Source organism: Microplitis mediator, chromosome 8, assembly GCF_029852145.1.
Source record: "Microplitis mediator isolate UGA2020A chromosome 8, iyMicMedi2.1, whole genome shotgun sequence".
Lineage (NCBI taxonomy): Eukaryota > Metazoa > Arthropoda > Insecta > Hymenoptera > Braconidae > Microplitis > Microplitis mediator.
Window position 1 is genome coordinate 5,228,990 of NC_079976.1, and position 14,842 is coordinate 5,243,831.

At 29.1% G+C, this 14,842-nt stretch overlaps 2 protein-coding genes and 1 non-coding gene across 3 annotated transcripts; 2 read left to right on the top strand and 1 right to left on the bottom strand.

Annotated features, from left to right (window-relative positions):
* The first annotated feature begins 1,975 nt into the window (after positions 1-1,975).
* On the top strand, positions 1,976-2,093 carry LOC130674085 (U5 spliceosomal RNA). Its single transcript, XR_008990980.1, has one exon. It is a non-coding gene; the product is annotated as a U5 spliceosomal RNA (small nuclear RNA).
* A 3,413-nt stretch (positions 2,094-5,506) lies between these two features.
* Positions 5,507-6,511, top strand: LOC130673974 (uncharacterized). The gene has a single exon (XM_057479208.1). It carries the CDS (start codon positions 5,546-5,548, stop codon positions 6,326-6,328), a length of 783 nt encoding a protein of 260 aa, XP_057335191.1. The 5' UTR covers positions 5,507-5,545; the 3' UTR covers positions 6,329-6,511.
* A 4,591-nt stretch (positions 6,512-11,102) lies between these two features.
* Positions 11,103-12,995, bottom strand: LOC130673300 (prion-like-(Q/N-rich) domain-bearing protein 25). Its single transcript, XM_057478273.1, has 4 exons — positions 12,812-12,995; positions 12,420-12,665; positions 12,106-12,354; positions 11,103-11,356 (listed from the first exon to the last, which is right to left on the bottom strand). The coding sequence occupies exons 1-4, from the start codon at positions 12,993-12,995 to the stop codon at positions 11,103-11,105; spliced, it is 933 nt and encodes a 310-aa protein (XP_057334256.1).
* Between the last annotated feature and the right edge of the window lie 1,847 nt (positions 12,996-14,842).

Genomic DNA, 14,842 nt, shown 5'->3' on the forward strand with positions numbered 1-14,842 from the left:
GGGTATGTTTTGGTGTTATCATCAGGCTCACGTCCAACAATCATTTGACCGGGTGGACAAATATCATTCATGCAGCTGCAATTTTTTAAATTAATTTATTTTACTTCGAATATACTTTGATTTTAATTTAAATTATTTACGTTTTCAAATATTATTAATGTTAAGAATTTTTCCTGAGCGTTCACATAAAATTCAACAATAATTATATATATATAATCATATAATCAAGGTTGAAGTTGAGTCAAAACGACTTTAATAACCTGAATAACTTTCAAAGGAGTGAATTTAGCAAAAAATGTTAAGAGAACTTTTTTGTAGAGCATTAAATTTCCTTCGAGAATATGCATTTTGACTAGAAAAAATTTTAATATTTCTAGTAATTACAAAAATCCAAAATAGAAACAAAGAATTTAAAAAACAAATCAATGTTTAATGCACGGTTACAAGGAAACGGCTCGTTTTACGTCAATTTACTAAGAGATATTTTTTGTAGGGAATACAATTTCCTTTGAGACTATACATTGCTCAAATTTTTCAGATTGATAATTTACGAGTTTTGGGTACAAAATGGAATTTCTGTCAAAAAACTAATAGTCGTAACGATACACCCCTTAATATCAATATTTGCATAATAAACTTGCACAATAATTTTTTTTGATCATTAGGAATAATATTTTCACAGTATCGAAAAAAAAACAATAGTCGATTTTTTTGGCCCAGTCTAATATACATATAAGTATATATTTATATTGGCCGACTTTTGAAAATGACAACTTTTTGTACATTATTACCAAAATTTCGTGTACCGTTAACTGATCAGAGCAATTTTATCCCATAACAAGTGATCACGCGACGATTGATCTCACCGGCAACCGATAACTGATCTTATAATTTATACATATATATATATCGTACTGATAAACGAAATTCGTGGGATCACTGGTCGGGGATCAGTTGATACGGAACCCAAAAATTTATTTATTTATTTATTATGAAAAAAAAAAAAAAAAAAAATCCTATTCAGTAAAACTTACGCGATAATTCTTCCTACTCCAGTAGAGCATTCAATAAGATGACATTTATCAATATATTGCTTCACATTTACTAACATAGCTTCAGTACATCCTGGTTCTAAGAGTAAAATAATATAAATTAACAAAGTTATGGTTTATTTAATTAGAATACTCATCTATTACTTTTTCAGAATCGAATAGCAACATTTTATGATAACAGTAAATGAAAAGTTTACTAACCAATCATAGCCTTTTGCGTTGTTAATTGAATTGCAACCAGCAGACAAGAAACGAATATCAATAATTTCATTTCAATAATTTTAATTATTTACTTGCTAGAACAAACAATCGATAGCAACTGAGATGATTATAAATTACACACTTGGATATATTTATATCCGTTCATTACTATCAATTTGCTGAACTAGTTTTTCACAGTAATTGAACCGTACTGATTGATAATAACATCATCTCGGAAATGCTCTAAGTAACACAATTATTATTTCAAGGTTACTGCGGTTGTATTACATAATAGTTTCAATCATTTTCATAATCATCAATAATATCATTCATTTTTTTAAATTATTTATTGATTAAAAACTTAATTATCTTTATTATTCGCGTGGAATATTACCAAGATCATTCGGATCACCGCATTTATTTATATCTCGAAAAAAAAATATACTACTGATTACCAAATAAAAATTGACAGCAATAACAAAAATTTCCTACTTGCAATTTATATAAAAAAAGGGAAAGTTTTAAATAATTTTTTTTATAATTTTAAAAAATTTTATTTATGGACTAAATCCTTGAGATTTTTTTCATTTGCTCGTTAAAATTTACGCATAATAGGTGTTTTAGTGAGTATGTGTGCCGCTAGGTGGCCAAATCGACGATTTTTTACTCCAAGCAAATCATTATTTCAGAAGTAATAAGTTCGCTTCCGAAATAATTATGAATTACTCTGGTTTCCCTTCGACACGTATTAATCTTTCGCCTTTTACTAAAGATTACCGTGGAGGGGAATTACTCAAATGAGTATCAGATATTTTTGGAGAACCCAGTGAAAGCTGGGTCATTAATTACGGAAAATAAAATTCTTATCAATGATAGAAATACAATAGATTGTATGTATTTAATATTTAATTATCTGATGTCAACTACATTTGAGCGGGCAATTAATGTCCGGTACTTTAATTACATGAAAATTCAAAATTGTTCGATTACGAATAAAATACTCGGATAATTTTATTTAATTCTTCAATAATATGCTTGTCGTAGTTGGCATTAGAAAACTTTAGTAGTATAATTAATTTTATACTAGGTAATTATTTGAACGACCATAATTTTTTTTTTAATTGGCCTTTTTTTTTCTTGCGTAATTAAATTTTCAGTAAGTAATTTGTAACAACTCTTTAGCACTGCCTGAGTCGAAATATCAGACGTAAATTGAACGATTTTAACGTTTTGAACGTAGATTGGAGAATCATAAATTGAAAAAATATTTATTATAAAACTAAAACTCATTTATACTTCCAATAAGAAAACATAAGCATATACCAAAAAATTTTTTTCATCGATTTTGTACTCCTGGATTATAATCACGTCAATTCCCTAAAATTTTGCCGTCCGCTTTTCTGGCTCTTAAATAAAGAATTCGTATTTTGAAAAAAAATTGTTTTCAGTTTCATACTTCTATCTTTAACACTATATATGTATATCTATTCATATATTATGATATCAAGGTGACGAAAATTGTGATTACAAATATTGAAATAAATTAATTGATGTTATCATTAAACTAAAATCATAACTCATGAAATTACCAATTTTTTTATAAACCAAAATACAAAAAAATTGTTTAAATTACTTTCAAAACATTCAATTTACGTTTAAAACGTTAAGAACGTTCAAATTACGTTCAAATCGTTAAGAACGTTCAACTTACGTCTAATATTTCGACTCGGGCCTGTAAGGAATAATGGAAGATAGTAAAAATGTGTTATCCTCATCGCACTCATGACACAATCAGTCAACCTACGAATAAAATCTAAATATTCAAAAGCCGATGCTTTTCTGCAATATAAAATAACCGACATAACCATAATTAACAAATAAAAAAAAAAATGAAAATTTACTGATATTGTTTGATGATGGTTCAATTAACTGCTATTTCATAATTTATTTTTTAAATATAGATATATTTGTTTATCAAAGAAACGTGACAGTTGTATTTGTGTAGAGATGTGATTTTACGTCTTGCAAAGATAACATAAAATGTTTTACAGCAGAAAAACACCGACGTCTACGAGTCAGGTACGCGATACTAAAAGATTAATCCATTACTTCATCCTTCACTTACGACGCTTTATCTCATTCATGAACATATAATTTAATTTAAACATCTTAAAAATCCTTAAAAACTACTTGACACTGTTATATTTTCATAATAATCAATAATTATATTTCATATTTATTAAATAAATTAATCCTCTAATATTTTTTTTTTTTCTACTTTTTATTTTTTTTCGCAACTTAATTTATATTTTAAATGTAAGAAGACATTAAATATCCACACTATAAACATCACGTTAAATCCAAACTTCTAGTAATTTGATTACAGAAATTATCAAGTAATTACACGATTATTAATGACAAGAATTAAAAAAAAAATTAAGAGAACTGTCTTCCAAAAAAATCTCAAATTTCAGTGAGACTGAATTAAAAAAAAATGTCTGAATTAAATGCAGTAAAAAAAACATTAATTAAATGTTTAAATGCGTTGAGAGATACAATGTTGCTCTCCCGTTGAGTGGAGGATAAAAATGTTGTGCTTATAATTTGGATAAGCATTAATAATTTATAACGTCAACTTGTTAACGATTTTTTTAATTTACTTGCACTCTGTCAGTTGGTTTATTATTAAAAGACCACCGATGAGATGACCGCTACAGTGTATTTCTTTGTAGTGTACAAGTTTACAATCAATGTATATGCTTATATTTAATTTATTATTTTATTATTGAATATTGACTATATGTAAAAATTATAAGAGGTTTAGAGAGCAACTCAATCAAGCGTGTAATTTATTGTAAGATTATTAAATGTCTGAGAATATGTTGTCAGTCGGATTAAAACAGTTAAACACTAATTCTACAAAGACATACTTTGCATTCACTCGGAATAAGGAACATTAAGAGTCTCCAAGAATAGGTAGCGTGGGTGGTGTACATCACCCACGTGCGTGCACTTCAAACACATTATACCAGCCAGTTTTGTTTCAACTGACGTTTAAAAGAGAATTCCATGGTCTGGTGGTAAAACAAAGCGTTCAAGTTGCGGTATAGCTCACTTTAAGAATTTTGTTTCAAAGTAACTATTATGTCTTTAATGTTTTTTTTGGTCATTATAACTGTTTGTATATTAATTTTGGTATATAGTAAGATTATAAATTTATTTAAAACAGAGAAAATATTTATTTACATTTTTCATATTTAAAATTTAAATCTCAAACATTAAAAATTTTTATCCAGTCGGAGATTAATTTCATCATCAAAATTTTAAAGCATCTGATTTGAATAATTTTTTATCTTAAACATGTTAAATATTTTTTTTACCATACTCTGACTGAGAGTGAAAATTTTTTTTTTTAAAAAGACCGGGGGGATAAACCGGACCACCTCCAAAAATTTGATAAAAATCTTGTCAGCCACAAAAAAATACATACAGTGTCTTCTTTGCTGTGTCATGTTTTTTAAATAAAAGCCCGCGCGGGAAAAAAATTTTTTTTTCTATGGCAGCTGGAAATTTGGTTTAATTACTTCAAATGTAAGTGAAAAAAAGAAGATTCACTGTATTGAAATGCACAAAAATCCATTATTTGCTTAGCGGTCCCATTTTGCCCGCCTTCGACTATATGTGCTGCAAATACATCTACATTTATGTTACACGGAAAAATAAATATCGTGATTGGAACGATCTAATAGATCCTGATGCGCATAGCGTGAAGGGAGCAATCTTTAAAGCTACTATCGCGATCCATTCTAGTCTCATTCACGATCCGAATTGCTATCAGCACTATAAGTATGACTACTCACACTAATTATCAAATAGCTAAACTATGGTCACGATATTTTTTTTCCGTGTAGGGCCGAAACATCATCCGGAACATATACCAGTATAAGTAATTTTTGTAGAGGTTATTATAAAATAGTTTACTAATATTTGCAGTATGCTACAACACATTCTGAATAATAAAAATAAAAGTAGAGCCCTACTTTACCGCTTCGTATTTGAGGCGCGCAATTGTAATTATCACACAATTGTATCACAATGAGTGAGATATCAATGAACTGTTACTAACACTACGTTTATCTCTATGTGTCGCATAGAGTCATACGCACATATATAACAATTTCAGAAAAGACAAATTGTATTGAAGTAATGGCACGCATTGAAATGAATTAGATTATCTATTTAGAATACAACGACAATATTACAAAAAAAAAGAAAATAATTTTGGTTTAAAAATGGCTAGTACAGTTCTGGTTTTAATTATCATTTTATTAATCGTAGCAAATGTGTATTGTATATACTTTTACAACACCAAGAAACCAGAAGAACCAGTAGAAGACCCAGTAGTAGAGCTTATTAGAAGAATAATGATAAGTAATTACGAGTATCTTACAGCAAGTGAACATAAGGAAATTGACGATTTTTCCAATGATTCAGAGACTAAAATAAATAATAAATTTCCATCGATTAATACCAATGAAGGAAATTTGAAGACATTATGTTCCTTTGGGACTAGAGTACTAAAGCATTATGGAGTTTACTCTGAAAAAAAGTACTTGAATATTGTTGTCAAAATAATTGAAATAATAAATAAAAAAGTTACAGTGAATACAAAGTTTTCAGAAACTGATCCAGAATACAATGATGGTATCTTAACGAAGGATTTAGCGCCATTTCTTGTGATGTATCAATATATTGCAGATCACAGTAACAATGTCAGTACTAACGCAATATGTTATGACTTTATAAATAAACTGATACCTGAATTAAATAAAATAAAAGATAAAGATCCCACAAAAAACACTTTGAAAGTTTATGGTAATATACCACGTTTATTGACAAATTACATAAACAATAAGATACAATATAATGCTGATATCAGTAATAATCAAATGGATACGTTTAAACAGATTTTGAATAAAATTATTACGTCCAACAATACCATTGATAAAATTGATAATTACGATTTTTATTACTATCTATGTTCAGCTTTTGAATTCTGGAATAAAAAAAAATAATTTGAGCAATTATAATTTATGATTAATTAATAATAATGATGATATTAAATGCCCTTTTAAGGCAAATTAAATTTTTAAAAATTATCTCAGCATATTTTGGTATAAATAAAAATAAAATGCAAATGTTTGCGAGGTTTATAGTCAATAGTCTAGAACCAATCGACAAGTTCACAGAAAAAAAAAAATTCATGAATCAACTATTTTTTTTTTCTTGGATACTAAATTCTTGTTTTACGTCAAGTAAAATATTCCCGTACAAAAACAATTTTTTTTCTTCATAATCATATTGTCAGCAAGTAATAATGAAATCGCAGTGTAGCTCAAACTTTTCTCTCAAAAAAATTCGGCCGGTACAGTTGAATCCTCTACTTGTGATTTAGCACTCACTACTGGGTCTTTAATATTAAGCGCCTAGGCCAGGTTTCGAACCCTAGTCTACGGAGTAACAAACTTGCGCCTTGTCGACTCCGTCGAATAAAAATTTTTTAATAACAATTTGTTATTTTCTGATGATTATTAAAGATATATTGCAGCTGCTTGAGTATGACATTAAATATCAATTGTGAAACACTAATTATTGCATTCAATTGCAATTATAATAAACAACTAACTCATTGAATAATAATAATTTATTAATGTAAGCTCATCTATTTCTATAGACAAAGAGGGATTAATTTAAAAAATAAATCTCCAATCACAGAATAAAATTAGATCATTGATTTTCAAACAAATTAAGATATGTCTGAGTATAGTGTTATAAGTTTTGCATTAATTTTTATTTTAATCGTGAGCAATATCGTATGCTTATTGTATTATAATAATTACTTTGCAAGATATGATGAGCGAGTGATAAATTTGATTAAAAAAGTAATAATAAGTAATCATCGTTACTTTACATCCAACGAAAGAAAGATTATTGAAGAATTAAGGGTTAATGTTGAAACAGGACTGAATAAAAATTTTGAGGGCTGGCGTAAGATTGACATTAAGAAATTCGATAGTTTGTGTGAATTCAGCATTCAATTATTACAATATTATGCAATACACGCTGATAAAAATTATCTTGATATCGTCACTAAAATTATCGCGTTAATTAAAAAGGACGTAATACCACAAGTACATTTTGATGATCCAAATTTTCCTGAAACCCATAACTTGCATCAAAATTTCATCAGATTTCTTGTAATATATGAAGTAATTGCTGATAAAAGCAATGCTAGCAATGAAACAAAGGCAGTATGTCACAATTTTATAATTGAATTTATTCCAAAATTGAATCATGTAAACACATGGGCGATTGTTTCAGATATTTCCAACTTAATGTACAGTAATGTACCTAGATTATTATCAAATTATTTGAATAATTCTACAATTTACAATAATGATATAAACAGTCCGGAGATGGAAAAGTTTAAAAAAAATGGTTTAAAATCATTTATGCAGAAAACGGCTGATCTCGATATAGTAAAGAATTCTAATTTCTACTATGGCGTTTGTTATGCATTCAATTTCTGGAAGTAATATTTATTCGAATACAATTATATAACAATAGGTGGTAATTAAGTCAGCGGTAAATAAAATGAAGTAAAAAATTATTAATTGACCTTCATGTATACCGGACGTTTTGAATCGTCCATATCTAAGATTTTTTGAATAAATAGTATATTACATACCTAGGCCAGTAAAATAAGAAAAGTCTCAGAGCACATGTAATTGTTGGCCGAGGCGAAGCCGAGGCTGACAAACATGTGGTCTGAGGCTTTCTTTTTTACTGGCCAAGGTGCGTATACTATTTTTCTGCTCGACGAAGCCGGAAAGTTGCAACTTCGTTTAGGGCAGCGGCCCGAAAGTTGCCACTTTCCGGCCGGAGGGCAGAAAAAAAAATTTTTTTTCCTCATGAAATGATGGCTCATGTCCTAGGTTCCCCTAAAATGAAAATTGTAATAAAAAATTACTTTCATAACAATTTTTTTGATGTTTCTGTAACTTTTGGAAGTTTTCAAAATCTCCTGAATTTTGTTTCACTTAAAATTTTGCTATGACCACTTTGCCTCCGGTAATTCAAAAAATGCCGAACAGTAAGCAAAAAAAAAGAAATCTACAAAATACGTCTAGTACAATAACAATTAAAAACAATAAATGACAATACTCGGCATCGATCTTAACGTCAGATAAATTCGGCGAAGTGTGGGAGCCATGTCTTGGTATCCAATTGACCCCACTTGATATATCTGTATAAAGGAACGTGAAGCTACACGAGTAAATTCACTCTATATGCCTATCAAAGATTTTCATCATTCCTCATTCATCTCTCTCTCTCTCTCTCTTATTATTTATTTTCATTGTTATTACATTCATATAAACACTAAAAACATATGAGTATTATATTACATGATACTTTGCATTATTAACATATTTCCATACACTTTTATCTCGCAACATTCTTTCAAAAGCTATTTTAAGTTGTTGATTTTAAAAGTCATATTATACCATTACTTTTATTTAACCAATAAATTCACAAATATTTTATCCGTTTTTTCAAAATAAATTGTTTACCGTGAACTATAGTAACCGTATCAAATCAAAATCTGATTAGCGATTAATCGTATAAAATCTTATAATTAAATGCTTTACATTTATTTATCTAAAATAAAATAAAAAAGTTATTTTTAATACTTAACTTTTCATAAAAGACCACCTGCTGCAATAAAACACAACCGGCTACTCAACTTTTCTTTCTTTGACAATCCACATCTAATCGTCATATATACATGTATACACATATGTTAAAATAAAAAATAATATTAAATAAATTCTCGTGAAGATTGACACCGACAGTATACTTTCATTTATTATCTCTCATAATAAGCAAAAGAATCCATGAGGAATGGAACACCCACGCATGTATGTCGAGTCTTGTGGTTACTTAAGTGGTACCAATGACAGAGCACGCAAGGACAGTGAGATATATTTATATATAGAATATTTTTTAAAAATAAAATACTAAAATAATGATAACAATTAAAGAAAAAACATTTAACCTATAGGGCAATGGTTGTTGCATTATAATTATAACAAATTGAATCGTTAAGCCGCCTTCGGAGGTCGTGAGATACTTTTTGTATGTAAGTGTTAGTTGATCACTTTTTGGTTTGATCTTCCATAACTTTAAGACGATGCATTGGATTTAATCAATTCATGTGCTGTTAGCTTCGTAATTTAGTCTTCTTCAAATGGTCTAGCGACACAAAAACGATCCGAGTGTAAATTTACAAGTTATTCCAAGAAATAAGCGAGCGCTCCAAATTGCTCAACGTGCCCCCTAGTGAGGCTAGTTGAGCATAGTACGGGGCTAGTTGTGCAATGGCTAAAATAAACGGAATGACTGTATAAAATCGTATGAATACAACATAATATTGTAATTAACAAGAAAATATTTATTTATTATGACTGTTGCATACTTATATTATTATTATAACTTTGATATTTAAAATAAAATCAACCAAAATTAAAAGTTCCCAATTTTTGGATTATTAATACACTTTTTGTATTTAAAATTATTTATTTAACAATAATTATCAAGTAAATAAATATCAAATTAAAGTAGTGACTAATTATGAGACCAAAAATATTGCTAGATGATTAATAATCCCAAAATCATTAAATCATTTTTGTCACTATCACAATTGCATGTATACAAACATATAGGTTAGATCGACGCTCGGCACGCATTTAATGCATTGAGCGCGCTATGCTCAACTAGCCTCAAATGAGGCAACAAAGTAAAAGTTCAATTATAAAAAAATGATAAGAGTTAAAAATAAATAACCATATATAGTCGAAATAGCAATAATTAAATTATCTTTGAATACTTACGTGATCACGAAAAAGTATTTTTATACGAGTATAGGAGAAAAATTCTGAAGACCTGTTTTTTTTTTTTTTTGACCCAAAAAAAAACAAAGTTTTCTGTTAATTAGTCTGAGCACTGGATGACAATTAATAATCATGCAATGTGTTCTTCTCCCGTAACCCTTTCTTTTCACCATTTAAACTTTTGTTGTAAGTAGTTTAGTTTTCGAGATATTTCAATTGCACAACTTGCCCCTATGATCAACTAGCCCCGCCCTGCCCTACATTAAAGTGTTAATTTTATGTAATAAATAATCTCAGTTTTTTTTTTACATTCTGAGGTGTAAATATCTATAATAGATATAGTTTAGCAAAATAAGAAGCTACTGAATTTATACTCATACATATGGAAATATATATGTATATGTGTTATGAGAGAAGTCAAGCCATATGAATATTTATGACGGTGCAATCGTCCGTGTATAATTGCATAGCGTATTTCTCTTGAGAGGGACGTACGTGCAGACTAGCCCTTCGGGCTTCTGAGTAACGCGGGTAGCGGAATAATGTCTAATCATGACGCAAGGAAAATCAAATATGTCCCGAGTGATTCAATTTATGAGATACAATCAACTTTTAATGATTAATATTATATTTATTTATTAAAGAATCATAATATGGTTAACATTTATAATAAAATATGTCTCGGGTCTATTGATAAAAATGAATTATATATTTATTAGCCAGTAATTTTAAGTCGATAGATACAGAAATAGTATTCATTGCAGAATATTGGGCAAAATATATATTCATACTTTATACTGTAAATGACTATATGATTAACTGATTAAGTTCATTAAGTGGAAATTATTTAAATTGATTATATTTAACGAATTCAAAAAAAGTGTAAATAGGAAGTTTTTCAGAGTGGCAAGCACAGATTTTTTGATACAGGCACGAATGTATGATTGCATTTGCATCGGTAATCAAAACAAAATGAATTTGCAACGGCACATTGACGATCGGTCCAACAATAACCATTCAGAAGAGGCGAGCATGTTGATTTGTTTATTGATATATTGTTTGAATTACAAACACATATTTTTTCTGCTGAACACTTATTGTGCCATGGATCACCACAATCCGAATTATCATTACAACGATATACAGAAGTAACTGAAAAAATACGAAAAATTTATTAATTCAATGAACGCAATTAAGTACTCTTCGTTTATTGACATTAAAATATTCAAAACTGAATATCATTGATTATTTAATTACACTCAAAAAGAAATTTTCTTTAAAAAATACCGTTATATTCACAGTAATCGTGGGACCAATGACACGACCTAATCATTTGTCGGTAAGTGAGATAATTTTTAACTTTTTTTCAACAAATTTTACCGTAGTCTACTGTAAATTTTATTCGGTTTTCGGTAAATTTTATGAAGTCTACCACAAAATAAATAAATTTTTTCGTAATTTTTACTTCAAAAATGGTAATAAATAAAAACGCCGCATTCTGTCCCACGATTACAGTGAATATCACAGTAATTTTTAAAGAAAATTTCTTTCCGTGTACACTTACGTGCAACACACTGATTTATTGAAATAGATCTGAAATTTTCTTTGCATTGACATTTATGGTCAATACAGATAGAAAAATTCATACGACATTCGTCGTTATTCAAACAATATTCAGATAACGAAGGCACACATTCTGATTTATTTAATACGTAAAAATTATGTCGACAAACACATACTGCATCGGTTGAACACACAGAATTTTTCATCCAGGTCTTACAATCATGGTCTGTCTGACATGTTACACCTATTGAAACTTTTTTTAAAAAAATAAAACAGTTATAAACATTTATTCTCCGAATAACTCGCAAGATTAAACAAAACAAAAAAATTAGATATACCGAGATCACATTCTTGTTTAGACTTGGCAGCATATCCAGGTGGGCATTGACATTTATTATTTATACAAATAGTATTGTATGAAATACATTCCTCATTTTTGTCGCAATATTCACCTATGAACCCAATACATTTTGTGATACCAAGAGCAACATAATTCGTGTTACACCGACATTTTTTATCGTAAGAACAGATTGAAAATTTGACTTGATTACAATCATCATCTTCTTTGCATGATAGTTCTAAATACTCTGTAATCAATCGATATATTATTAGCTATCAAAATAAAATACACTATTGTTGTAGTTACACGTACTTGCTACGCATTTGTTATCAGATTGCAGTACATAATCATTTTTACACAGGCATATATTGTCAACGCACTGAGAATTCAAAGGTGCGCATTGTTGATTTCTCCTACAATATTCGCCTAGTACCGGCGCACAACTCGTTTCATTTACCATAGCATAACCTCCTCTACAAACACATGTTCCATTCGAACAATGTGAATACAAGAGTATTTCACATGTTTCATCTGTTTGACAGCTCATTCCCAAGTGATCTTAATCATAAACAGCTCAGAATTAAATTAAATACTTTTTAAAACTCTGTAATAGCGAATTAATATTATCTTTCATAATAATGACATTAACTTACATGGCAAACATGAACGAGACGACTTCCGGAAAAAACCCTTATCGCACATACATATATTATTTATACAAATAGAGTTGTGGAGTGCACATAGTTTATCTACAGAGCAATATGCACCAAGAAGTGGTGCACACGATGTGTTATTATATTCAGCATAATCACGTTTGCATCTACATTTTTTGTCTTCAGAACATTCTCCGTTCAGTATTGAATTACAGTCATTATCATCTTTACACATCACCCCTAATTGAGCTGTAAGTTAATATAAGAAAAATTTATCTTAGCCATTTCATCTTGTAAGTGTTTTTGAACTTCTCGCTATGAAAATTGAAAAAAAAAGAGAAGTTATTGGATTCAATGAATAAAAATCTATTCCGACAATTTTTAGATGGACGTACGTGTGTATGTGTGCGCGCGCTCGTGTGTGTGCATGCACACTTTTGTTGTCCGACGATATCTTTGGAACGAAGCAACCGATTCTAGAGTTTTTGGTGGTAATCGAAACAGCTCACCAAGACTTAGAATTGATCAGATTTTGAAGTCGATCGGTTGACTAGTTTACGAGTTACACGAAAAATGAAAATTGAAAAAAATCGTTGGCTTAATTAATACATACTGTTATAAAATTGTATTTGAATTAATGTTCCTTCCAAAAATTGAATGCGTAACAAACACCATAGTAAAAATTGTAATCTGTTATTCTTTTGGAACCAGTCGATGCCGGAATGTATGATTTTAGCATACTTTTAAAATCTCCCATGTCTGTACTATTGATATCGTTATTGTAAATTCCAGAATTATTCAAATAATTTGATAATAATCTAGCGATACTACCATAAATTTGGAAAAGACGAAAACCATCGCCCGATTGCCCAGTTGCTATCTGATTTAATTTTGGAATATATTTAATTATAAAATTATGGCATATTGTCTTTATTTTATTGTTATCTCTTCTATCAACAACAAGTACTTCATATATTACAAGAAATCGAATCAAATAGTTAATTAACTCATATACAGACCAGGCTGCGCTCTTTACTTTTGAATGTATTTCTGGAAATGCGTGAGTTTCGAACCACAGAATCAATTTATTGACGATATCTAGATATTTCTGATCATTGTGTATTGCATAATATTGTAATAATTTAATGCTGAATCCACATAATTTACGATATTTTCTATAGTCAGGCTCATACCACCCCTCAAAATTTTTATTCAGTCCTGTTTCAACATTAACCCTTAATTCTTCAAAAATCCTTTTTTCGTCGGATGTAAAGTAACGATAATTACTTATTATTACTTTTTTAATCAAATTTATCACTCGCTCATCATAGCTTGCAAAGTAATTATTATAATACAAATAGCATACTATATTGCTCACGATTAAAATAAAAATCAATGCAAAACTTATAACACTGTCGTCAGACATATCTTGATTTTGTTGAAAATCAATGATCTAATTTTATTCTGTGATTGAAGATTTATTTTTTGAATTAATTCCTCTTTGTCTATAGGAATAGATGAGCTTACATCAATAAATTATTATTATTCAATGAGTTAGTTGTTTATTATAATTGCAATTGAATGCAATAATTAGTGTTTCACAATTGATATTCAATGTCATACTCAAGCAGCTGCAATATATTTTTAATAATTATCAAAAATAATAAATTGTTATTATAAAATTGTATCTATCTCAAGATTAAACCGACGTCAGTGACGAAGATGACAAGGTGCGAGTTTTTTTACTCAATACCGAGGCTTGAGTCTAGATTTTCTATAAAATTTCTTAGACGACGATCCTGATTAAAATTGAGGCGTTTGTTGGCTGTTTAGAAGCCTCGGAGGTATTAATCTTGATGTTTTGAGGTTCTATCTGACCATTTTCAGATGGACGTCCGTGTGTATATATGTACACTTTTTTTGACCAACGACATCTTTGGAATGAAGAACGGATTCTAGAGTTCTTGGTTGAAATCGAAAGAACTCACCAAGACTTAGAATTGATCAGATTTTTAAGTCGATCATCAGGCGACTAGTTCTCGAGTTACACGAAAAATGAAAAAAGAAAAAAAAAATTTTCTC